This window comes from Monodelphis domestica, chromosome 3, assembly GCF_027887165.1.
Source record: "Monodelphis domestica isolate mMonDom1 chromosome 3, mMonDom1.pri, whole genome shotgun sequence".
Lineage (NCBI taxonomy): Eukaryota > Metazoa > Chordata > Mammalia > Didelphimorphia > Didelphidae > Monodelphis > Monodelphis domestica.
Window position 1 is genome coordinate 443,006,729 of NC_077229.1, and position 27,056 is coordinate 443,033,784.

At 39.7% G+C, this 27,056-nt stretch overlaps 1 protein-coding gene across 2 annotated transcripts in view; it reads left to right on the forward strand.

The window, feature by feature from the left end:
• SLC1A3 (solute carrier family 1 member 3) overlaps positions 1–19,475 on the forward strand; it is a 113,123-nt gene extending 93,648 nt beyond the window's left edge. For both annotated transcript variants that reach the window (XM_001365098.5, XM_056824551.1), the window contains 5 exons: positions 3,451–3,743; positions 9,763–9,996; positions 11,072–11,266; positions 13,858–13,992; positions 17,289–19,475. In XM_001365098.5, the coding sequence (XP_001365135.1) occupies positions 3,451–3,743; positions 9,763–9,996; positions 11,072–11,266; positions 13,858–13,992; positions 17,289–17,493 (1,062 nt within the window). In that variant the 3' untranslated portion in view covers positions 17,494–19,475. The remainder of the gene's footprint in view (positions 1–3,450; positions 3,744–9,762; positions 9,997–11,071; positions 11,267–13,857; positions 13,993–17,288) is intronic.
• Positions 19,476–27,056: the final 7,581 nt, after the last annotated feature.

The window sequence follows — 27,056 nt, forward strand, 5'->3', positions numbered from 1 at the left end:
TTCTCCCTCCCCTCATCCTACCCCTACCAAAAGTTGACAAGTAGTTCCACTGAGTTATACATACATAGATACACACACACATATATATATATACTCGAACCCATTTCCAAATGATAAATCACATGTTTTCTTCTGGATTTCTGCTCCCACAGTTCTTTTTCTAGATGTGAATAGCATTCTTTCTCATAAAGCCTTCAGAAATGTCCTGGGTCATTGTATTGCTGTTAGTAGCAAAGTTAATCACATTTGATCATGCCACAATGTTACAGTTTCTGTGTATAATGTTCTCCTGGTTCTATAGCAATTTTTCTTAAAGAAAGGGGAAAAGCAATTCCGTATAACTACCCAACAAATAAACTGAGTCTAACAACATGCAATATTCCATACCCATAGTACCCACTTTTGTTGTTTTTTTTTTTAACTCTTGTTTTCTGTCCCAGAAAGGACAGAAGGGCAAGGGCCAGCAAATACTGTTAAGGGGCACACAGAGTCAAACATCCTGGAAGTGTCTGAGGCCAGATTTGGACCCAGGTCCTCCCAACTGCTGGCTTGGTGCTCTATCCCAGCTGCCCCTTATCCCCCATTTTTTGCAAAGAAGGAAAAGAGATGCATTTCCCCCCTCTTCTTCCAGACCAAGTTGGATTGTTAAAAATTACAGAGCTTTCCATTTCAGTTTTGTTGCTATTCTTTCTATTCACATTGTGATAGTCATGTATATGTGCCAATTCATTTCAATAAATATTAAGTGACTACCCAGTGCCTGTCATTGTGGTAAGCACTGGGAATATAAATAGAAGGGAAAGCCCTTGCCCTCAAGGAGCTTACAATCTAATAGAGGAAGACTATGTGAAAAAAAAGAAAGTAGGAAAGTGGAGAAGTGCCCACAGAAGGGGAATCTTGCTGCAGTGAGTTGAACCCTAGCAGAGCTGCAAAAAAAAAAAAAGTCTAGGTTCTGTACTTTATAAAAGAAAGCTTTGGGTGGTGTTTAATGTTCAACACTCTAGCCCTCCAAACAGGAGAAAGGAGACTGAGAGAGGCAAGAAGAGGTTTAATATCTAAGTTAGTGCAGCATGGTGATGAGATCCAAAATGATTAGCTTATTCTGGGAAGGACATCTTGTCCTGCTTAATTCACATTTTATCAGTTCATATAAGTCTTCACAGGCTTCTCTGGCTATTGATTCTTTATATAATGGGACTGACCTACAAGCAGACTTCCCAAGCATATATGTGAGTTGGCACTAGACAGAAGAGATTGGGTCCACTTAAAGAATTGGGTTCTCTCTGTCCCCCTTTATACTTATATTCATCATCTCTTATGGAATAATAATATTTTCTTCTTATACCACCTCTTTTTTAAGCCTTTTCTTAATTGAGGGGCATCTACTTTGTTTTCATTTCTTTGATACTACAAAATGTGTGGTTATATTTGGTCTATATAGGACCTTTCTTTCTGTCTTTGACTTTCTTGCTGTATGTGCCCAGCAGTGAAATTTCTGAGTCAAATGAGAGAGCATTTTAATCATTTTCTATGAGTAACTTTAAAATTGGAAAAAAGAGGAGCAGGGAAAGTCTCCTGTCACCTCCCAGCATCCCCACTTTTAACCTTTTTTAAGCTGTCTCTCTTGCCTCAATGGTCCATTTGGCACGAAAGGGATGCAAGGGAATGAACTCTCTCACTGATAGTCCTCCCTTGTCTCATCTGCCCTACCTTCCTCTCCATCCTAAGGAGGCACTATTTCTGTTGGAAGGCTCTTTGGTGGAGCTGCACAAGTAATAGATTTAGAATCAAAACCCTGGGTTTGAATTCTGACTCTATCAATGAATAGATATGGGATCTTTGGTGAATCCCCTTTTGGGTCTTCTGTTTCCTCTTCCTTTAAAATAAAAAGGTTGGACGAGATGATCTCTCATGTCCCTTTTTAGTTCTAAAGCCTATGATTTCTCTGCCTTATATTTTCCTAAAAAACAGCCATTTCCCAAACTGGGTCAGGGGGAATTTTCAGTCTGAAGATAAGGGATGTTTGTTTGTTTGTTTTTCATTTTCTTTTGTTTTGTTTTAGAAATCCTAGAAGTCCCAGATCCCCTGGAAAGTTCTACCCAGTTACCTATTCGAGATGTGCTAGAGCCACCTTTAATGGGATCACAAGCCAATTGTTAAATATTTCAGAAATTAATAAGCCCTATAAATCAGGGCTTGGTTTATTATTTTGTTGGTTGTCTAGATTTTTTTAGAAAATGTTAATTATGCAGATTAACTTTAAAGGTATGCCATGTGTACATTTTTGAGGAGAAAGCCAGTTGTTAATCATTTACCAGTCCAATGCTGTCTTTCCATGGCTTACTCGAACAAGGCAAAGCTACCATGATGGTGATCTGTCTGAGATACTAATGAATACTTTTTAAATGATGCTAGAGGGCCTTGGAAATTCAACATATTGGGAAGAATCTGGCATATGCTCAGTTAGCAAGCTAGGCACATTCCTATGATTCCAGGCTCCTGGCTAGACAGTCATAAGATAGAACTGCTAGGACTAAGGCTTCTAGGGATCAGGCTTTTAGGAACTCTGTCTTTAAGTAAAGTCACATGATGGTTGAGAAAGAGCTCTGTAGCTGTTATCTCACATTCCTTCCCTCTAAGGGTCATTGCTCCCCACCTTAGGTCCCTTTGAAAAATAGTTGTGATATCATGTAGGCAACACCAATGAAATAACTTAGCAAAGTACAAACAGTAATGCATTAATAATCGTCAGAGGACCTGAGTTCTTGCCTTAGCTCTACCAACCAGGTTTCTGTTTGACTTCAGTCATATCATTTTACATCTCTGAGCCTCAGTTTCCTCATTTATAAAATGGTAGACTACCTGATTTCTAGGATTCCTTCCAGTTCTACTGTTCTGTAATTCAGTAACACTCTCCAGAGCCATAAACAAGAAGAAAGACTTGTTTCTAATAGAAAGTAGATAGCAGAGTACAGTGTTGTTGCTGAATCATTTTTCAGCCCTGTTCAACATTTTGTGACCCCATTTGGGCTTTTCTTGGCAGAGATTCTACAGTAATTTGCCATTTCTTTCTTCAGCTCATTTGACAGATAAGGAAACTGTGGCAAACCAGGTTAAGTGACTTGCCCAGAGTCACACAAACTAGTAAATGCCTGAGGTTAGATTTGAATTCATGAAGATGAGTCCGCCTGATTCCAAGCCTGGTACTCTATCCACTTTGTGATCTCAGGACCTTGGTTAAAATTCTAGTTCCATCTCTGGACATGTGTCCCTGGATAAGCCACTTCATGTCAGTGAACTTTAGTTTCCTCATCTGTAAAACAAAGGGGTGGAACAAGGTGGCTCCCAAGGTCCCTTCCAATTCCAAATCTGTCATCGGCAGTTTTACATGGTATATACATCTCCTCTTGTTTGTTTACTTTTTTGTTTTGCTTTCTTTTGTCATTTTAGTTTAAGACCAACTATGAGAAGAAAATATTTAAGGTGTCTATCCCGCCCAATGAAACCATTTTAGCTTCTGTGATAAACAATGTGTCAGAGGCCATGGAAACCCTCACCCGTCTAAAAGAGGAGATGGTCCCAGTTCCAGGGTCTGTGAATGGAGTGAACGCATTGGGGCTGGTTGTCTTCTCCATGTGCTTTGGACTGGTGATTGGGAATATGAAGGAACAAGGGCAAGCACTGAAAGATTTCTTTGATTGCCTTAATGAGGCTATTATGAGATTGGTGGCCGTAATCATGTGGTAGGTACCTCCATTTACTCTGTACTATTTTTCATGATATGTCTTTGGATTTTATTTGTTTGTTTTTATTATTGTAACCTGTGGTGTGACACAGCCAAATCTGAGGGGCAGTCTGGGAGACCTCTTCCTCAATTTCTGCCTGTGACTTATTTACTTCTCCCCCCATTCAGAATTTCCACTGGGAAATCTCAGCCTCTGGTTCATATCTAGGTGTCCATAGATCTGGGTAAAAGAGCTCTCAATAGCCAGGCAATCATTTAAGGTAACAGTGCTGACCAGAGATGCTGACTAATAGCTGTTCCACCCCACAGAAAGTTCAGAAATCACAGAAAAACCTTTGTCCACAGATAGCCACAAAGTAGTCCACATAGAATAGATATAATTCTCCTCCCACTCTGATGAATCCCATCATCATCCTGGTGATCCATAAAGTCTCTAGCCTTATAACATCATCCTAAGGTTTGGCTTCATAAAAGAAACAAATTTGGCATTGCTAAAGGGACAGCTTCCAATTTTCTGGTGAGTTTCATTGTTAGCCCAGATATGCATGAAAGGAAAAGAACTAAGTATTTATGAAGAGCCTACTATGTGCTAGGCACTATGCTAAGGTGGTTTACAAATAATATCTTGTTTGTTCCTCACGACCCTGAGAATTAGGTACTATTGTTATCCCCATTTTACAGTTGAGTAAACTGAGACAGACAGGAACAAAGAGACTTGCCAAGGAGTTACACAGCTACTAAGTGTCTGAAGCTGGATATGACCTTACATCTTCCTAACTTCAGGGCCAGTAGCTGTCTTCACTGACCCACCTAGCTTGCCTGAAATATAAATCTTAAGTCCTGAGGCTTATATTCCTTCCTTACCCCAAAGGTAACAGACTTAGAGGTATCAGTGAGGTAACCCTCTTTCCCACAGGGGCTGCACCTCTGAATAGCACATGGTGGTGATGGAGAGTAAAATCCAGATTCTTTTGTTCCTCTTTCCTCTTCCTTTTCTTTCAATACTCCTTCAAGAGGCTGGATTTGGGAAATCCTCAACACACCACTATCTCGGTAACTGGAGCTGGGAAACCTGAGGACAGAAACTCTCTTCTTGTCTTCTCTTGGGCATTAAATTATAAGAGTTTGCTGAAGCAAGCTCAGATTGGCTTCTTAGAGCTGTTAAATTTTCAATGTGAACATTTATGCCCATTGAAATCTACCAGTGTTATAAATCAGAGATTGATATATTGTTCGGTTGATTATCTAGACTTAAGAAAATCATAATAATACAGATTAACCTTAAAAATGTATCATGAGTATATTTTTTCTTGAAAGTCAATTATTAAACATTCAGGTTTATGTTAAACAGTTGTGGTAAATATCCAACATTTACCAGCTTACTGACTGCATGAGTAAGAATGAGTAAAATGATTATGTGCTTCTGTCCCTTCTACCCTCTACCATTTTTTTAAGTAAACCCTCCCCTTCTGTCTTGGAATTGATACTAAATATCAATTCCAAGACAGAAGAGTGGTAAGGTCTAAGCACTTGGGATTAAGTGACTTGCCCAGGGTCACATAGCTTGAAAAAGACTGAAGTTAGATTTGAACCCAAGATCCCCGATTTCCAGTTCTGGCTCTTTTTCCACTGTGCCATTTTATCCTAGCTGCCCCTACCCTAACTCATTCTTAAGTTTCTGGTCAGTAGATTGTCTCAGTTTTCTCTGGATCATTCCAAAAAGGGGATATGCAACTGATCCTTTCTAGATAGGCCCAATATAAAAGCGTAATTCCTACCCCAATAGGCTGAGCCAAGTAACTTATCCCAATCAAATGAGACTTTGAAGACCTTCCATCTAGACATTCTCCAACCCTCTCATGTCCACACTCTCTTATGAGAAGATAGTTACAAGGTGCCTAACAAAGACCACCTGTCCCTTTAACAAGTGGATCAGGGTACTCTCCTAATTAACATAATACTCTCATCTATTTTGATTCTTTATTATTAGCTCCCAGTAGAATGTAAGCACCTGGAGGGAGCGCTCATCTTGCTTTTGATTTTGTCTCCTCAGCTTTTTGCACAGAGCCAGACACTCAGAAGGTCCTTCATAAGTGTTTGCTGATTGGTTGATGTAATAGAAATACTAGTAGACTAAGTAGAATGGAGGACTGTGTTGGTCCCATTGGAATTCTATAGAAAGAATTCTTCAGATCCAAAGGTTTCTTGAAATTATCAATCAGCCTACTATACTAAGTTTCTTTACATGTGTTTACATATTGGTTTTTTATTAGAATCAATTGCCTTCTCTAGAACCATAGAGCCTATGTCTCATTTCCTTTCCTTTTTTTATTCAGCAGCAAAAAGGTACCAGATCTGGGTAACTGGCATCTCTTCTATTTTAGGTCCTTGAGGGGGTCATTACCAAACACAAGGAGCATTCAGGGCACATTTTCAGATGCTAATTAAACTGAATTTAGCTCTAATGAACAGCTAGCTGTTCCCTCCAGTTCCACAGAAATGCATGTAGACAAGCAGAGGGGAACAATGGACACTTATCTTCACTGATAAAAAAAAAAAACAAGGCATGAATCCGAGAAAAAATACATATTACATATCAGGTGACCAACAGTGACAATTTCTGAAGAACTGGTTCAAATGGAATCTTTTGGCACTTTCTTTCTCATTAGACAGAGATGGGACTGGGTTTCTATAGCCAGCTTCAAAAAGGCTTCTAGGGCTATTGTTGGGGGATTTTTTTAGACATCTCAGGTCAGCAGTTCTAGATGAGAAGAAGCACCTTCCTATATAATAACATGGTGGCAAATGTGGGGGTGGCCCCTAATTGAAGCACCACTAACTCTAAGAACCCCTTTCTGGATCAGTCACAGCTCAAGTTCACTGGCAGCCTTAAGTATCAAAGCCAATGGTAGCTTGGCTATATACGTGGAACATTCCTTAGGAGTCATTTTTGAATACCAGTGGACAATTTATTGCAAAAATTATTTTAACAGTCGTGTCAAGGAATAAGAACAGTCTCTACCCAGAAAGTAACATTTGCCTTCAGAACTAAAGCAAATACTTACTGAGGGGAAGAAAGAGGAGGAGGAGGAGGAGGAGGAGGAAGAGGAGAGAAGGAGAGAGGAGGAGGATGAGAAGAAGAAGAAGAAGAAGAAGAAGAAGAAGAAGAAGAAGAAGAAGAAGAAGAAGAAGAAGAAGAAGAAGAAGAAGAAGAAGAAGAAGAAGAAGAAGAAGAAGAAGAAGAAGAAGAAGAAGAAGAAGAAGAAGAAGAAGAAGAAGAAGAAGAAGAAGAAGAAGAAGAAGAAGAAGAAGAAGAAGAAGAAGAAAGAAGAAAGAAGAAGAAGAAGAAGAGGAGGAGGAGGAGGAGGGAGAGGAGGAAGAGGAGGAAGAGGAGGAGGAGGAGGGGAGAAGGAGAAGAAGAGGAGGAGGAGGAGGGGAGAAGGAGAAGAAGAGGAGGAGGAGGAGGGGGAGGGGAGAAGGAGAAGAAGAAGAAGAAGAAGAGGAGGAGGAGGAGGAGGAGGTGAGAAGGAGAAGAAGAAGAAGAAGAAGAAGAAGAAGAAGAAGAAGAAGAAGAAGAAGAAGAAGAAGAAGAAAAAGAAGAAGAAGAAGAAGAGGAGGAGGAGGAGGAGGAGGAGGAGGAGGAGGAGGAAGAAAATGAGGAGGAGGAGGAAAAGGAGGAGGAGAAAGAGGAAAAAAGAAGAGGAAGAAAGAAGAGAGGAGAGAAACAGAAGAGGGGAAAGGGAAGGAGAGAGGAAGAGAGAGAGAAGGGAAGAGACGGGAGAGGAAAGAGAAGAGAGAGATATATGTGTATATGAATAAGTCTATGTATAAGTACCTGTGTTTGTATGTATGTTTGTGTATAGTATATATGTATATCCATATCTGCACTATATGTGTGTATATGTACATATATGGTTCATAGTGTGTCTAGGTATCTATACACATGTGTGTAGTATGTGTGTATTTATCTATGTGTGCATATGCATATATACCTATACATACATACACACATACATACATGTGTACATAGACATGCTGTAGCCCTGGCAAAATGTGAATTCCTTGAGGACAGAGGTTTTTTCTCTTTACTGCCTCGCACCTAGCAGAAGCTTAATAAATACTTGTGGATTTGGATTAGATTGGTTCAGGCTCTCCCCAGAAGAGGCAGGACAATTTCAAGGCATTAGTCCAGTTGTGGGAGCTACTTTTCTTTCATCCCTTTCTGCTATGAATGAATCCCTAAAGTCCTCCCTGGTACCTAAGATGGAAAGGCATTTTTTCTCTAAAGAAAGCATTCAGCAGCCTCTATGGTTAGAAATGCCTTTTGTCTTCTCTGCCCCCAAAGTCTTCAGAGCCCAGGGGAGGAAAAATCCATTTTTCAAAATCTTGTACAAGCCGAACATGGATTTTAGACACAAAGGCCAGTCAGAATGTTGGCTCCACAGGAGTAGCTAACCCATGAGCCCCTAGATGGGCGGCCCCATTGAAATCCTTGTAGCTCTACAAGTGAACATTTATCTTCATATTATTAAAATCCTTTTACCTTTCATCTCTTTGATGAATGAAGCACATTCAGTAATACTGAATGGTTCTGGCTGGTTATCCTTTCCAGCTGTATATTAGCCCACATATTCAGGACTCTTATTAAATTCCCTAAGACAGGTACTGCTGAGATTTCCTGGTCTGTGTTTTTAAAAGGCTATTGCCAGCAGTAATGGATGTATTTTTTTCATCCCCTCCCAAAGAAACCTACAAGGTTATCCATAGATCCCTTTTTGTTGGCAGTTTTATTCTGTTCTTTCAGAAATATCAGTTTTTCTCTACTGTGGCCACCATTGGTGCCCTTGGGATCCTATAGGTCACAATGGTGAGAAAAGACTCTGGCCCAAGGTCATTCTGTTCATTTTTCAATTAATCATTGTTTCTCTCAAAGCCCATCAATGACAGTCTTGGGATCAATAGGAGCTTTATGGTTATTATTTATTGAATTAGACAGTAGTATAGGTTGGCAGGTGTTCCCAGTTGATAAGAGTTAATTCCACCAGATCCAACCACTTTGAGAAATGGAAATTCTGCAGAAGCTCTTAAAGTCAGAATGCTATGATTCCTGAAATAAGTATTTCATTACAGAAGGACAAAGCTACAACTAGTCTGGGAGAAGTGGGCCTTTGTCCTAGGGGCAGTGAAACGGAGAGAGCACTGATGACCCTTGAATTCCCTCTTGTTAGCAAGAGTAATTAGTCAAAACGGGAAGTTACCAGATGGCACACTTCCTTCCAGTGCAGCTATAAACCCAGGTTAGTGCCTTGTCACCTAGTTCCAGCCCAGCCCAGTGCACACTACCACCCACCATGGCACCCTTCCCAGCAGCAACTATGCAACATGCCTAGATCACTACTCATAGAGTTAATGCCCTTTTCTGTGCCTGTGTCTCTCTTTCGGTCTCTCATTAGCTCTCTGTGTGCCTCTGCCCTGTCTATCTCTCTGTCTGTCTGTCTGTCTGTCTGTCTGTCTGTCTGTCTCTCTCTCTCTCTCTCTGAGACACACACACACACACACACACACACACACACAGAGGATTAAGATATATTAGGGTGATATCACATGACTTTATTGTATCAGCACTTCCCATACCCCTTCTTGATTGTTGATGCTTCCCAAATTCTAGTCAATGGTTCTGTAAGTCCTGGATTATTTATGTATATTAGGGATTTGTCAGTCAGAAACATTATCCACATGAAGTAAAGGGAGAGGGAATTGCCTTTTATTAGTAGTTAAAATGAAAAAAAAAATGACCTGGAAAAATTCCAAAAGTGAAGAAATCCTTACCTTGGAGTAAGAAGAAAAAGACAAAGAAAAGCAGAAAGGACTTTTAGAAATTTGTTCAGATACCAAAAGGGAATTTGGACAGGAAAGCTAGTGAAGTCTGTGATATTATCATGTTACTTGATAACAAACTAAATGACCTGTTGCAGAAAAAGTAACCCAAGCTCTCTTATTCATCTGCTTCTGCACAGGTATGCTCCACTTGGTATCCTCTTCTTGATTGCTGGAAAAATTGTTGAGATGGAAGATATGGGAGTGATCGGTGGCCAACTGGCCATGTATACCATAACCGTCATCATTGGATTGCTCATCCATGCAGTTATTGTACTCCCACTTTTGTACTTCTTGGTAACTCGCAAAAATCCCTGGGTTTTTATTGGAGGCTTACTGCAGGCGCTCATCACAGCTTTGGGGACATCCTCCAGGTACCTGGAACTTCACTAGGGTTATTCCTATTTTAATCAAGGATCTGAGAAGCAGTATCGGTGTGGGTCTGGGAAGGTCACTAGCTAGGAGGGTGGGATAGATGACCAAAGACCATCTCAATAATCCTCTGACCTTGAGCAGGTTATTTTAACTGCATTGTGTTTTTATTTCCTCATATGTAAAACAGGGATGATAATGCCTTCCCTCCAGGATTATTGTGGGATCCATAAGATAATATATGTCCTTAGGAAAAACAATAAAGCTTTAAACAGATGTGAAGCATTATTATTATTTAATTTTATCTTTTATTAATGTCTTTTGTTTTTTAGAATACCTTTATTTCCAAATATCCCTCTCCCCAGTCAGCTATCACTTATTAAAAGAAAGAGGGGGGAAAAGTTACTTTAATCAAACAAAAATAACATATCAACCCTGCCTGACAGCATATGGAATACTCCACTCCATAAGCGCCCACCTCTACATATAAGGTGCATTTTTCTCAAGTCTTTCCTGGAGTCAACTTTGGTCATTATCATCATTACACAAAATTCAGTTTCACTAAATATTATAATTTTTAAAAATTCATCTTGCATTTTAGTTTTAGAAATGACCATTAATGTGATATGAGAAAAAGCTTTAAATTTTTTTAACTTTCAGGAATATGAACTGATTTTATAACTCCTGTGATAACAGGCAGATTTGCATTTGCATTTGGACTTAGTTAGAGGCCAGAAGTCTGTCTTCTCTGGCCGGGAGGAAGGATGAGCATCATTCTCATCCCCTCTCTATTCTCCATCTCTTCTGAGTTTTATGTGAAAGGAGGATAGTTATGTTCCCCACGAAGAGATGCCTTGCAGAGAGTCAGCAGCAGCCTAGCTGATGGAGGGAGGGGACAGGTAAGGATCCCTGAGCTGTCATTTTGCTGATGACACCTGCTCCTCTATTTAAAGGGAGAAAAACAACTGATTACTTTATTTCTAGTAAGTGAGTACCTAGTGGAGAAATCCTGTGTTGGAGTACCAGGAATGTCACCGTCTAAATAATGCATCTTAATCCTGTTCATCTGCTTTTCAGTTCTGCCACCCTCCCCATCACTTTTAAGTGCCTGGAAGAGAACAACGGAGTGGACAAACGTGTTACCAGATTTGTGCTACCAGTGGGTGCCACCATCAACATGGATGGGACTGCTCTGTATGAGGCCCTGGCTGCCATCTTCATTGCTCAAGTTAATAACTTTGAGCTGAACTTTGGGCAAATTATTACCATCAGGTATATAGACATCTATCCATACTTGTATTTATATATGTATATATATATATATATATATATTTGTTCAATATTTTCCTTAAGAATGGCTTTAAAATATAGGAGCATAGGGGCAGCTAGGGCTCAGTAGATAGAGCTCAAGACCTGGAATCAGGAGGTTCTGGGTTCAGATCTGACCTCAGACACTTCCTAGCTGAGTGGCCCTGGGCAAGTCACTTAACACTCATTGCTTAGCCCTTACCACTCTTTTGCCTTGGAACCAATACTTGCCTTCATACTAAGCCAGAAAATAAAAGTTAAAAAGAAGTAGATGGGGCCATGACCAAAGGTTTGGGGAATTAAAGGAGGAAGGGGAAAGATAGCAGATATCATAAACCACAGAACTTATTTACTAATTAAATTTTTTTTACTTTTTTTATTCTGAATTTTTCTAACTAAAAAAATTCATCATTTCCATATACAAATTACAGAAAAGATGTTTACATATGAAATCACAGGGTTTAAATACATATAATGCATTTAACATATTAGTTTCAAAAGTTGTCCCCCTTAGCATAAAAGTAGCACAGTAGATAGAAAACACTGGACCTAGAGTCAAGAAGACCTGAATTCAAATCCAGCCTCAAATACTTATCAGTTGTGTGACCTTGGGCAAGTCATTTAATCTTGTTTGTTTCCATTTGGAGAAGATGGCTAACCATTCCATTATCCTTGCCAAGAAAACTTTAATATTACAATAAAGAAAACTTGCATTAAAAATGAACCCCACCCTCATATTTTGTTAAAAGGGCAAATATCATGAATTAGCCCAGCTGTCACTTGATTTATGTAAAAGTAACACAATTCAATATGAAAATGAGAAATTGTCTACAAATCTCCTCCAAAAATATTAAATCACAATATAAAGTAGAGACAGGAGCCATACAGAATAACAAACTCTTATACAAAACAAAAATACCTTTAAATTTTGTTTCCATTGAAATCCTGGAGGAAAAAAAAAGATCCTCCATTCAAAATTCATGCCTCACTTAACATCAGAGAAAACTATATTACAGCCATTGAAGAAATCAAGGGATCCTTCTCTTCCTCAGTCACTTTGTCGCCATGTCTCTTTTAGAATTGTCCGCTTCCATTTCTAAGGGACTTGCGAGAAAGAACACTATCCACATTCAGAGGAAGAACTGTGGGAGTAGAAACACAGAAGAAAAACATTTGCTTGATCACATGGTTTGATGGGGATATGATTGGGGATATAGACTCTAAACGATCACCCTAGTGCAAATATTAATAATATGGAAATGGGTCTTGATCAATGACATAGGTAAAACCCAGTGGAATTGCTCATTGGCTATAGGGGGTGGGGGAAGGAGGGGAGGGAAAGAACACGAATCATGTAACCATGAAAAAAATATTCTAAGTTAATTAATTAAATAAAAAATTTCAATTAAAAAATAAAAAAATAGAATTATCCCCTTTTCTCCCATCTCTTTATATTTCCAGTTCTAGCTTTTCATCAAATCATGAGAAGTGAATATGTTGAACACCAGAAATCTGTTGCTAAGATGTTGTATAAACCATCACATTTCGTTGTTGGCCATCTGTGGCTATTAAACCAGCTGGTAATTGATTACTAAGAGCTTCTTCAGTGAGCTGCTCACTCAGTCCATCTATGGCTGTATAGAGTGGTTTTTCATATGGTCACTGACAACTTGGATTAGAAGCAATTTAGGGGACACAGTGGACAGAACACTTAGCTTATAGTCAGGATGACCTAAGTTCAAATCCAGCCATAAACACTTACTAGCTGTGTGACCCTGGGTAAATCACTTAGCCTCTTTTTTGCCTCAGTTTTTTTATCCGTAAAGAGGGATTATAATAGCACCCACACTGCACTGTGGTTGTAAGAATGAAATGAGAAGATATTTGTAAAGAACTTGGCACAGTTCCTGGCATGTAGTAGGTGTTTAAAAATAATTGTTTCCTTCCTTTTCTTGAAGAGTTGCATGCCTATATCCTTTGACTCTTCATCCCCTGGGAATCTGTTGATTTTGATCATCAGACTTTATCAGAACTGGATTGACTTATCCCTCAGTTAAGGCTATCTCACATTTACTTTATTTTTTAATCCAGACCTGTGATTCCATTAGCGTATGGAACCTCCAGAATAGAAACTTCCTAGATAAATTGAGAGTGGGCTGTGGCACTGAAAACTTAGATGCTTGGCCCCTGGGGTTAGTATGTGCCAAGAAGTAGGACTTGGTCCCAGGTCTTCCAGACTCCTTTTTTTCTCTTCTATGAAAATTGCCATGTGTACACTCTGGCACCAACATGAAATAAAAAGCTCCATGTGATTTTTAAAACCTCCTCTCTGCGTGAATTGCTCCTCCATATGAGACAAGCCACTGTCACAGAATCAAAGTGTCTGGTTTACATTTTCCCAGGACAGTCCTAACACACTCCTGCTCCATGCTGTGAAAGCCTGAAGTTAATCATATTGGTGGGGGCAATGTTTCTCAGTGTTTACTGTGCACCAGGGATGAATTCTTTCCAAACATTGACACATTTTTCTCTCTACTTGGTGCCTCATTTAACAGCATCACAGCCACAGCTGCCAGCATTGGAGCTGCCGGGATCCCTCAGGCAGGGCTGGTCACTATGGTCATCGTGCTGACTTCTGTTGGGCTACCCACAGATGACATCACCCTCATCATTGCCGTGGATTGGTTCCTGTGAGTATGAGCCAGCAACCTTCAAGCAATCTTACCCACTGCCTCCAGGGAACTCTGTTGAACATCCAGATCCCTAGGCAGCAAGCAGCCTTGTCAGATCCAACTAACTGGAGAAGGGCAAACCCAGAAGGAGATGGCTGCTCTTCTCCGCTGCCCAGCCCACATCTAGAGGTCAAGAGCGTAATTCCCAAAGCAGGAGATGCCATGGGTCCATCTTTCCTTGTCAGAAGGATGTGGCTCTCATTTAGACCTTTTACTTAGAAAAGCAGTTAGATAACCAGGAAGCTATTATTTATGTATGTCAGACTAAAATGCAGATCAGCATAAACATCATCATTTGACTCAACATCTCAAATCAGCAACTAAGCCACAGAAACATTAGGTTTCACACTTGGGTTAGGGCATCACTCTGTCTTTTGTTTTCCATTTCAGTGGCATAATATGGTACACAGATGGCTTACATCTGAATTAAACAAGAACAAAGACAGAAATACAGTCAGTGGAAAGATGGATACAGGTTATAGGACTGGAAGCTTCAATCAGTTGTTTGTCCCTGGGACACATTCCAAGGACAGAACTGTACCTCTCCGCGCCCTAGGATCTCTGCTCCTGAGGCCGTGGTGTCCTGTTCTTCTCCCCAGCTGCATTTTTATCCTTCATTCCTCTTACAACTTTGCCTTTGCCTTCTAAGACTTTTCCTTCTCAGAATGGGCATGGCCGCCATGGCAGGATGGAAAGGCTTTGTACCCTCTTGTGAACTGTGTTAGGAGTGCCTGCACTTGACACAATGAGGGCTTGGCACATAGAGTTGTTTAATAAAGACCTGTCACTTGGTCAATTCAGTCTACTCATAGTTATGTGACTGACTTAGATGCAGCTCTATACATGAATATCTAAAGGGATGAGCTTGGCTGATAGATGAACCCAAATGCTGTCAGGGGAGAGAGAGAGAGAAAGAGACAGACAGAAACAGAGAAAGACAGACAGACAGACAGGCAGGCAGACAGAAACAGAGAGAGAGAGAGAGAGAGAGAGAGAGAGAGAGAGAGAGAGAGAGAGAGAGAGAGAGAGAGAGAGAGAGAGAAAGAGAGAACACAGTACTAAATAAGGAACAAATTGCTATCAAGAACATGGGGGGTTAAGTAAACATTTTATATATCCAATTTCACAGCATAAAAGATGAATTGTAAGAAAGAGAAAACAAGCAGTAATATTAAGGCAGGAGAAAGCCTCCAAGAAAACAAAGAAAAGAATAAACCCCAAAGCTACTTTAGCCATTAAATGGCTTCTAGTCAATTATGAATAATCTGAGGGCAACAGCTATAGTTAGAAATACATTACTTTCTTCTGTATAACCAGGCAGTCACAAGATTTTTTCCTGACCTAAATTTAGAAGGCTTTCATAAATAAATTATCCAGCTTTCTGAACAAATTGGAAATCACAGTTAAATTCATTCATCCATCATTCATTCATTCATTCACAAAACAAAAATTTAATCACTGCCTGCTGTGTATTAAACATGTTCTAGGTAGAGAGGCAAGAAGATTGCCCTGCAGTTTATTTATGGTTGATCAAGATGCTGACCCACACCCAGATCACTATATAGAATTTTGCATAACACATTAGAAAGGATCAAAGTGGTATGAGAGGACTAACTAGGATAATGATGGAAGACTTCATGGAGGAGGTGCCATTTGAACTGTCCAGTAAGGTATTATTAGCAATTCATAGGATAAAAGGGAAGCAGGGCATTTAGGTATGGGGGAAGTATGAATGAGGAGGGGAAAGAATCAAAGTGAGAAAAGCCCTCTGTCTGTGACCAAAGGCAGAGAGAACAGGGATGGTAACACTAAGCTGTTTTTAGGAAGAGGGCAAAAAACCTAGAGAAGCTGATGTCAGATGCTCTTGATCTTCCCAGTTCATCCATTTTATTGTTCAGGTGTTCTCAGTAATGTCTGATGTTTTGTGACCCTATTTGGAATTTCCCAGGAAAAAATACTGGAGTGGTTTGCCATTTCCTTCTGCTTGTTTTATAGATGAGGTAGTTGAGGCAGCTAAGTGGTGCAATGGGTAAAGCACCAGGCCTTTTCTTTTTCTTTTTTTTTTTTTGATAGATGATTTTTTAAATATTTAAAAACAAAACAAAAATAAAATAACATAAAACCTCTCAAGCGCCCCCCCCAAAAAAAAACAAACAGGAAAACCCGAGTTTAAATGTGGCCTCCTGTACTTATTAGCTGTATGACCCTAAGCAAGTCACCTAACCCTGTTTTCCTTGGTTTGCTCATCTGTAAAATGAGCTAGAGGAACAAATGGCAAACCACTCCACTATCTTTGCCTAGAAAACCCCAAATGGGGTCATGGAAAATCCAGCACAACTGAAAAAACTGAACAATAACAGCAAACTGAGACAAACAGGATCAAGTGACTTGTCTAGAAGCACACAGCTACTAAATGTCTGAGGCCATATTTGAATTCAGTAAGGTGAGTCTTTCTGACTCCAGGTCTGACACTATCCACTATACCACCTAGCTGCCCATCTATCTTACTATCTTTGTGGCTGGGCAAATAACTTAACCTTTGGCAAATATTTTAATTCCTTGAGCCTTAGTTTCTTTACCTGTAAAATGAGGGCATTGAATTAATTGGCCTCTGAAGTCACATCCAAATTTAGTTCTAAAAACCTATAAGATTATGCTTCTTGGAATCCCGGTTTATTCATCTATTAAATGAATGAGTTGGAGTACATGATTTCTGAAGTCCTTCCCAGCTATAAATTCTTTAACCCTATGACACTAAATAGGAAACTCAATGCTCTTTGCTAAAGGTGGGGCATTGACAGTAGGGGTGAAGACTAGAGGATGAATGAAAAAGTTTGCATAGGTATAATGAGTAAATGAATGAAGGAGATGAGAAAAGGAGATTAGAAGGATTGCTATGCACCAGTGAGAGTCCACCTGAGGTGGTGGGTCATCGATTTAGGGCCATGAGATCTATTTAATTCAACAGACAATCGAATTAAGTGCCAACTATGTACAAGGCACAGGGTAGGCACTGGGGATACAAGGTCAAAAATAACTCTGCCCACATTCTTAATTTCATAATTCTCTCCCACATTGCTCAACAGCCTTTGTCAAGAGTGAAGAAATCAAATGGCAGAGCTTGAGCTGAGCTGAGGAGGCTGGGTACAAGCAGGTGAAAGTTAAGAGTTGGGCAAGAGTTTCCTGGTAGGAAAAACATGAAAATGGGAACATTTGCAGGGCACTTTATTCCCTTTTCTTTCTTCATCCCATAGGGATCGTCTTCGTACCACCACCAATGTTCTAGGAGACTCTCTTGGAGCAGGAATTGTTGAGCACTTATCACGACATGAGCTGAAGAATCGAGATGCAGAAATGGGTAATTCTGTGATCGAAGAGAATGAAATGAAGAAACCCTATCAACTCATCTCCCAGGAAAATGAAACAGAAAAACCCATTGACAGTGAAACCAAGATGTAGACCAGAACAACAAAATATAAATTTTCCATCCAGTTGCATCTCATTTTCCAGAAATCTTTGTCTTGCTCTCTCCTCCTGATTGGATAACATTGAAATTAATGGTCAACAAATTTTTGATGAGGGCAAAATGTATGGTTACCATTCTGTTTCTCAAAACAAAAGAAAAAATGAAGAGTTATCTACTGGTCTTGCCTAGGTATGTGCAAAAAGAGATCAGAAAGATTGTTGACCAAGTCAACAAAAAAATGCAAGTGTAAATGGCACACTCAACCCTGCAAATGTGATCTTGTTTTTTATAAGCTGGAAAGTCAAAATTAGGTAACAGAGGCTGATAATATTTTATTTCTTAACTCCTATCTCAAAATTTCTGGATTCATCAGAACTCAAACAGAACACAATTGGTCCCAAAATATAACTTAACTTGATATAATTGCAACCAGATGAAAGATGGGCAAACAAAATCTCTCTTTATCTGACTTGTGATTTACTGTCTCATCTCACTAATAGCAGCACCTATGTAAAACTACACAGGAAAGACCAGCGCCAGGGGCTGCTGACCATGAAATATCCACCATCTTTGAGTCCATCCTGGCATCTTGAAGCCCAAGACTTTTCTTAAAGGAGAAGATTGGCAGGGAGAATATTTCTAAGAAAGAGATGGCAGGATGGTTCCCCAGTACTAGGTCAGAAGCCATCTTTTCCAAATTGGCAGCTGTGCAAGGCACCAAATAAGAGGTCATTCCAGGAGTGAAACCACCAAATCCCCCACCCATGCTTTGGAAAGAGAGAGGAGAGGACTGAAAGAAGTTGAACTCCCTTTCCTGTTCTTCCCAATAGGGGGAATTTGGGGGGGCAGGGGGGATTGTTACCCACTATATCTACTAAGGATAGTTATTTAGAAAATAAAACTGAAAACTAATGGGGTGCTCAAGCTTTTACTGGCACTAGGAAAAACATAAAGTGCAAGATAGTGACTGGATGGAATACTTTTCAGAAATGTAAAAAGAATTGTAAAGAGCACTGTTATAAGTCTTCACTAGGGAATATAAGCAGAGAGAATAAAAAGGGGAGAGATTTAAAATGATTTTTACTCTTACGTGTTTTCTGTTCTGTCCAAAATTATTCCCCAAGGAAACCTGAAGTTCAAAATATCAATGCTGTATTTTTTTCATATTTCATGCATTTTGAATGAGTCAAAATGGAAGAAATTTATCATGCAGTTAGAGATGGCAAGGACGTACAAAGTTGAGTAAGGGCCTCTTATGTGAAAATGAACTTTGTGATCAGATATTCCATGAGTAAGGAAATGAGACATTTGTTTAGGTTAGAATTCCATGTACCAAATTATTCATAATATTTGGCTATATCATCTTTAGTCCTAAAAGAAATGACAGATGATTGGTGAGGTATTGTTCATTGGATTTAAGGAAGGGATAAGTGTTTAAAGCAAGGCATCTCCTTGGTGTTGAGGCAAGAGACAGGTACAATTTTTCCCCTTAGCAATATCCAGTGAAAATGGTCATGTGGTAGCTGTCAGACAATGCAAGCTGTGCTTGAGTTTATAAGAGAAAGTAGCAAAGGATGGATTTGCTTTTGCTAACAGATTGTATATCTAGACACACATCCTCTCATATGTAATTAGAACTATTTTTATAGAAATTCAGTGCATTATGTGCCTATAAAAAGTTAATGTTAGTCTATATGAAATAACATTTAATGTTTATTATGGCTCAATTTGGAAAATACACTACAAAGACTTCATGCAAGTATCTCTGAAATCTTTGGAGAAAATGGATTGCGACACAAAACATATCATGAGGTTTTTGTTTTTTTAATACTAACTCTGTTTCTTATAGAAATCAAGTCCTCTAGGATAATCCCCATCTACCCTTTATTGGCTTTGCAGGTAGATACATCCACTGTGGACTGAGAAACCTTACTTTGTAGATGTATTTTCAATAAAAAAAAATAGTTTTACATTAGCTCACCTGAGCAGTGTGGTATTTTTCTTCTGAATGGAAATAAATCCTTAGTGTAAGTCCTATGTGGAGTGAAAGGCTCCACTTTGGAATGCTACCGGCAGAAGGAAGGGACTCTTGGAAGAGGTAGAATAATAAAGTCACATTCTTTTCTCCCATGGTATCAAACTCAAATAAAAAAGATGAGGAACTAAACCATGCATAAGGATCTCTCTAGGCTGCATATTGATTCAGAAAACCACATATGCACATTATCTACATTCGATTTATTTTTATTTTGCTATTTCCCGATTATATTTTAATTTGGATGTGAGGGTGTTTGGTACCTCTACTTTACTAGAGCTAATTCATGTTCCATTACTGTGAGTCCAATTTCTGATGCACCCAATTCTTCTCAGGGTGGGATTACAAATGTAAATAGCTATGATCCCCTGTGTTCTTCCTTTCTCAAAAGTCGTTTCCAATCTGACCATCCAATTGAATCCATCTTTGTAATTGTCACTCCCATGCTCAGTGGATAGAACACTCAAATCCAGCCTCAGATACTTTCCAGTTATGTGACCTAGTCACTCACTGTTTGCCTCAGTTTCCTCAACTATAAAAGGGGGAGGGGTCATAATAACACCTACTTACCAGGGTCGTTGTACAGTTCAAGTGAGATCATATTGTAAGAAAAAATAGAAAAAGTACTTAGCCCAGCGTCTGGTAAGTAGTATGTTTATTCCCTTCTCCCAGCCCTCCTTTCACCAATGGCGAATGATCGTGATTGTTAAAGTCGGAAAAGTGCTTCGCAGATTGAATCTCAGCTAATCATCACAACAACCCTAGCAGCTGTTATCTTCATTTTACAGAGGAGGAAGCTAAGATTTAGAGAGATTAGGAGAATAGCCCAGTCTCCCACGGCTGATAAGGGTCCGTGGCAAGATTCCCTCAGGTCTTCCTGACCGTAGGTAGGTCCGGCACTTCCTGGCTGCAGAGACAAAGCATCAGAACGCATCGCTAGGACAGAAAGAAGCTTTAAAAAAAAATAAGGAAACAGAGAGCCTGTAGCTTTGTTGTTTGTATGATGCCTTTAAGGAAGAGCTGGGAGATAAAACCATTAATTGGTGTTTGAGTGATTGAGCAATTGAGCTTGACTTTGTATTGATATCTAAAGCAAGTAGGTGGTTCAGTGGATAAAGCCTAGAGTCAGGAAGAGTCATCTTCTCAAGTTCACTAAGATACTAGCTATGTGACCCTGGACAAGTCACCTAACCTTGTTTGCCTCAGTTTCCTCATCTATAAAATGAGCTGGAGAAGGAAATGGCAACCCTCTCCCATATCTTTGCCAAGAAAACCCCAAATGGGGTTAAGAGTCAGACATGACTGAAAGATGCCTAAAAACAAGGATTAGAACACCTCCAGTGATCATTTGGGCCAAATATGTACCTTTAAGAAGAAAAAGCCATCCCATCTAGATTGTCAAGGAAAAAAGATTGCCAGAACACCTCCTAGGAGTCCACTCTCCTACAAGCAGTTTCCTTATCATAGATCTACTATTATAGAGTTTAGAGCATCTAATCATCACAGTCCTCATTTTGCAAATAAAGAAGCCTCACTAAGGGAAGGCACTTGCCCAAGTTCTCATAGGATTCAAGTAGCAAAAATCAGAATTTGAACTCAGACCTTCTTATCTAAGATTTAGGGTTCTTTCCAGACCTAAACAGTCTCATACTCGTTTTAGCTTATTTATACTTCTTCAAAACTTCAACAGTGATCAAGACCCCAGGGGTCACCAGGTTCTGTCAGATAAATTGGAAAATTCCCAGAAAGTTTCTCCAGCATTTCTATTTCCCAACCCCAAACTCCTCCTCTTGATCTCTCCTTTTCCCCCCTAGTCCTCACATGAAATCTTTCCCCATTCCAGGCAGAGGAGATAAAGAGTTGGTTACACTATCTCTAGGAAACATTCAAACTACTTCCATGACCCTGAGCAAATCACTTAGCCTCTCTGTGTCCCAAACAACTCAGTAAGACTAGAATTTAGAATTAGAATAGTTGGTTATCCATATTGGTAGAGGGAATCTTCCCAGAAGGACCTTACAACCACCACCCCCCCCCAAAAAAAATGAGGTTCTGACCAAAACAAAATTTCATTCATGGTAGAAAACAACATTCTAGTAACTATGCCTAAAAGATCCGGGATAAAATCAGCTTGTGGGCAACTAAATGGAGAGCTCATTTCCCTGCCTAAAGGGTTTGACGGCTCCATTTCCCCAAAGTAACCATTACGTTCTGTTGTAAAACGGGACTAAGGAAGACACCATTTCGTTCTAGGAGGACCACACAGAGGACTTGACTCTAGAGGTCCATTGCTAGCCCATTTCCCTTTCCACAGGAGCAATGGGGGGTGGGGGGGTGGGGTGGGGGAGCGTTCTCTAGGAGCGAGTATCCAATGCCAAGCTCCGTGCAGTCAAATCCTGAGGAATTGAGCAGTTTTGGTGGCGTCACAGTCAGAGCAGAGTATGAATGAATGAACGAACAGCGAGAAGGGACAGAATCCTGAAGAGAGACAGAAGGAAGCCCACTGGATAGGACAATAAAAGACTGAATTTAGAAAGGCAGAGGAAAAGAGATGACGAGGAGCTACTAAGACTTTAGAATACTGCTTCTGGTGGGAAAAAATAAATACATGAACAAGCAGAAGGTGCAATCCGCCGGATGGCCACGGGTGGGAGCCCTGAGCTCATCTCTGAGCGCTCCACCGAGGAATCAAGTTTTCGAGTGTAAAGTCAGCGGAGTTGTTGGAGCCGGCCAGTGGAGAGCAGGAAGAAGTCATCCAGTCTATTCCACATTTTCTTCTCTGTCTCCGCAGACTCTCCCCTTTTCCCCTCTATCTTCTCTTGTAATCATGCTCTTTTTCCCATCAGGTTCAGAATATCTGCAGTCAGAATCCTCTTTCCAGTAGGATAGCCCAATACTGGTGGACACACTGGAACTGCATCTACACGTGATCATTAAGTGGTGAATTGAGGTTTGTCCAATCCCTAAAGTCAGGCAATGAGAGTTGGGCGTGCCTGAAAAATGACTGAATAAAAATTACAAAGTCAATTTAAAAGGGTAGCTAGATGTCAACGTGGATAGAGGAGACTCATCTTTATTAGTTCAAATCTAGCCTCAGACATTTCCTAGATGTGTGACCCTGGGTAAATCATGTAATCCTGTCTTCCTCAGTTTCCACATCTATAAAATGAGCTGGAGAAGGAAATGGCCAACCATTCCAGTATCTTTGCCAAGAAAACCCCAAATGGGATCACAAAGAATTGGACACAACCAAAAACAACTGAACAATAAACAACTACTAAGTATATTAAACTGTGAAGCAGAAAGGATTCTAAGACCATTTAGATCAGTAAGAACAGATCTAAATGGATATCTCTGTTCAGGACCATTAGCCTCAAACCTTTCTCTGGAACACAGAGATAAGGACTAAAACTATTTCATTAAAAAGGGAATTTCCAAATGAGGAAACTCCTTTTTCTAATGCAGGTTGATGTCCTCTCTGCCTGTCTGTGTCAGGCAGAATTTAATCCCAGTTCTCCCTGACTTCAAGACTGACTTTTTAGCTATTATGCCATTTACTGCCTCTTAAATCTGATGCCCATAATATTAAAATACTGACAATGTTTACTCCTAAAAAACATTTCATTAATAGCTTTTGTTTTAGAAGAGTCATTTCTAGATTATATACCACTCCCTTCCCCACCCCCCTCCTTGTAATGCTTCCTTTGTAAGAAAGAAAAATAATTAAGCATAATGAACTGACATAATATAACCACTTATGGCATCAGATACAACTACCCTTCTCCACAACTATTGCCCTCAACCTCTCCAAAGAAGGAAAATTCGAGCATTTCCTCATTCTTCTCTAGAGATAAGATCTTGGGGTTTAGCCATTTCTTTTTCTTTTTTTTAACCCTTACCTTCTGTCTGAGAATCAATACTAAGTATCAGTTCCAAGACAGAAGAGCAATAAAGAGGAGGTTGGAATTAAGTGACTTGTCCAGGGTCACATAGCTAGGGAGTTTCTGAGACAAAATCTAAACCCAGGACCTTCTTTGCAGGCCTGGTTCTTTGTCCACTAAGCCACCTAGCTGCCTCTAACCTTTTTTCTTTTTAAAAATCTTATGTTATGGTCCCTACTAATTAAAAGACTATTTCAATTATTGACAGTTGAGACATATTCAGGTTCATGTCAGTTTTTCTTTGCTCCTCTCATTTGATCATCCCTTGATGCTGATCCATAAACACACTCATAATCTTTTCTGACCATTTTCTCTAATCCATTTCAGAGCTAAATAAAAAAGAGCTGAGCATATTTTTATTCCAAATAGCACACATACATTTTTTCATTAAGAATGTGCTTTTTTGAATGTTCCAATATTTAAAAAAAGAACTAGTCAAACAAAAGAGTTTTTCAATTGCCATTATGTCTTCTTCCTTTTGAGAAATAAAGGCATAAAATCATCTTCTTTAAGCACACGATAGATTAGTCAGAAAAAAAGCTTAATTTCTATAAATAAAAGCTCATATTTCTATTGTGCTTTACCAATAACAACAATGTGATAAATGCAGGATAATTATTATCATCCCCATTTAACATATAAGGAAAACTGAGATTTACAGAAGCAGAGACTTGCTAAAGATTGCACAGTTGGCAAGTGGCAGTCACAAGAGGGCAACCATTCCAAGCTTCAGCTGAACAGAAATCCCTTCTCCAATAACCCTGCAAATGACCATACAGCTTCTACTTGAACACCATCGTTAACAGTAACCTAAATTTGTTACAATAAGAGATGCACAGAAAGAAGAACTAAAAATATAAATGACTATTGTCAGTGAGTTTTAATAAAACCATAGATCTGGAGCTTATAGGGACCTTGAAGGTCATTGAGGGGGCAACCAGGTAGATCAGTGGCTCAGCCAGACCTAAAGAGGGAAGATCCTGGGTTCAAATTTGGCCTCAGGTACTTTCTAGTTATATGACCCTGGGCAAGTCACTTAACTCCCATTTCCACACCCTTACCACTCTTTTGCTTTGGAACCAATATACAGTATTGATTCTAAAACAGAATGTAAGGGTTGGGGGGGTAATTAAATTTATCTCCCTCATTTTGCAGATAAGGAAACTAAGGCATAGAGATATTAAGTGACTTTCCCATTGTCACTCAGCTAATAATGTCAGGATATGAACCCAGATCTTCCCAACTCCAAGTCCATATTCTAAGTACTAACCCACCTTGCCCTTCAACTATTTTTCTTTATTGTAAAGGAGGGTTCAATGGAAGAAGGGATACAGAGTAAAAATGATAGTGGCATTTTTAAAAAGGCATAATCTTATTTGGGGGCAGCTCTAATCATGAGGCAGTTTTCCCTCTTAAATTATCCTGGTCTGCCCTTCTACAACTTTCCCCAGTTTCAGCCAAGCTCTGACATCTCTTCTTGGTGGACTCCTGTTTAAACAAATCCTAATTCATTCAGGGGATCCACCTATAGTGTGACTTTAAGCCCTTTTGCCATCCTGATCAAACTTCTCTAAACAGATTTGTCGGTCTTCTTCCCATGATGCAGCACCCCAAATACTACACAGTCATCCAGAGAAAGTTTGAACAAGGCCAAGTACAGGGCACCACTGGCGTCTCTCACCCTCTGGACACTACATTTATTCGGTCAATTTTATCATCTAATGCAAAAATATTTGTTTCTGATTCCCAAGCCCACTTCCCTTTCCACTGTATCTCACTGTCTCCCTAACAGAGAAGAATGGGGAAAAGATGTCCCTTGGTCCTAACTCCCAAGGACTGACCTCCCTTGCTTTATTTTACACTAGAAGTGAAGAGTTTGGAGGTTGGTGTTAGATTAGACTTCACCCCAGGATTGCTTCCTGAAGATACTTATTTAATCAACAGGTTATGGACCTAATCAGTCTTAGAGGCAACCAGCCAAGGGCTCCTAGACTCCGATGGCCATGTTCCAGGGTAAGACATGACCTACTCTGGTGAGAATACAGCACCATGACATCCACAAGAAGCCTGAGCCTAAGGGGGAAAACAGTCAGTCAAGGGTTTTTATCAGCAACAGCAAGCTTCCAAATTCTTCTTGATCATTCCAGCTGTATACTTAAGATATTTTAATTTAGGCCAACAAAGTGCAGATAACCAAAGTAGAAAATTGCCGCGAAGAGGCCAGCAGACGAAATATGGTCTTAATTTTCCCAGAATGTTGAAGGTCTTCAGAGTGGTGATTGAGTCCAAACATTTACAAAATGGTGAGATGATGACGTGCCAACTGCTACATCTGGTTTCTTTTTTTTTTTTTAATATATTTTATTTGATCATTTCCAAGCATTATTCGTTAAAGACATAGATAATTTTCTTTTCCTCCCCCCCCCACCCCCCATAGCCAACGCGTAAGTCCACTGGGCATTAGATGTTTTCTTGATTTGAACCCATTGCTTTGTTGATAGTATTTGCATTAGAGTGTTCATTTAGAGTCCATCCTCTGTCATGTCCCCTCAACCTCTGTATTCAGGCAGTTGCTTTTTCTCGGCGTTTCTACTCCCATAGTTTATCCTTTGCTTATGAATGGTGTTTTTTTCTCCTGGATCCCTGCAAGTTGTTCAGGGACATTACACCGCCACTAATGGAGAAGTCCATTACGTTCGATTATACCACAGTGTATTAGTCTCTGTGTACAATGTTCTCCTGGTTCTGCTCCTCTCGCTCTGCATCACTTCCTGGAGGTTGTTCCAGTCTCCATGGAACTTCTCCACTTTATTATTCCTTTTAGCACAATAGTATTCCATCACCAACATATACCACAGTTTGTTCAGCCATTCCCCAATTGATGGGCATCCCCTCGTTTTCCAGTTTTGGGCCACCACAAAGAGCGCAGCTATGAATATTTTTGTACAAGTCTTTGTGTCCATTATCTCTTTGGGGTACAGACCCAGCAGTGCTATGGCTGGGTCAAAGGGTAGATATTCTTTTGTTGCTCTTTGGGCATAGTTCCAAATTGCCCTCCAGAATGGTTGGATCATTTCACAGCTCCACCAGCAATGAATTAATGTCCCTATTTTGCCACATCCCCTCCAGCATTCATTACTTTCCTTTGCTGTTATGTTAGCCAATCTGCTAGGTGTGAGGTGATACCTCAGAGTTGTTTTGATTTGCATCTCTCTGATTATAAGAGATGTAGAACACTTCTTCATGTGCTTGTTAATAGTTTTGATTTCTTTATCTGAGAACTGCCTATCCATTTCCCTTGCCCATTTATCAATTGGAGAATGGCTTGATTTTTTGTACAATTGATTTAGCTCATTATAAATATGAGTAATTAAACCTTTGTCAGAGGTTTCTATGAAGATTTTTTCCCAATTTGTTGTTTCCCTTCTGATTTTAGTTACATTGGTTTTGTTTGTACAAAAGCTTTTTAGTTTGATGTAGTCAAAATTATTTATTTTACATTTTGTGATTCTTTCTATATCTTGCTTGGTTTTAAAGCCTTTCCCCTCCCAAAGGTCTGACATGTATACTATTCTATGTT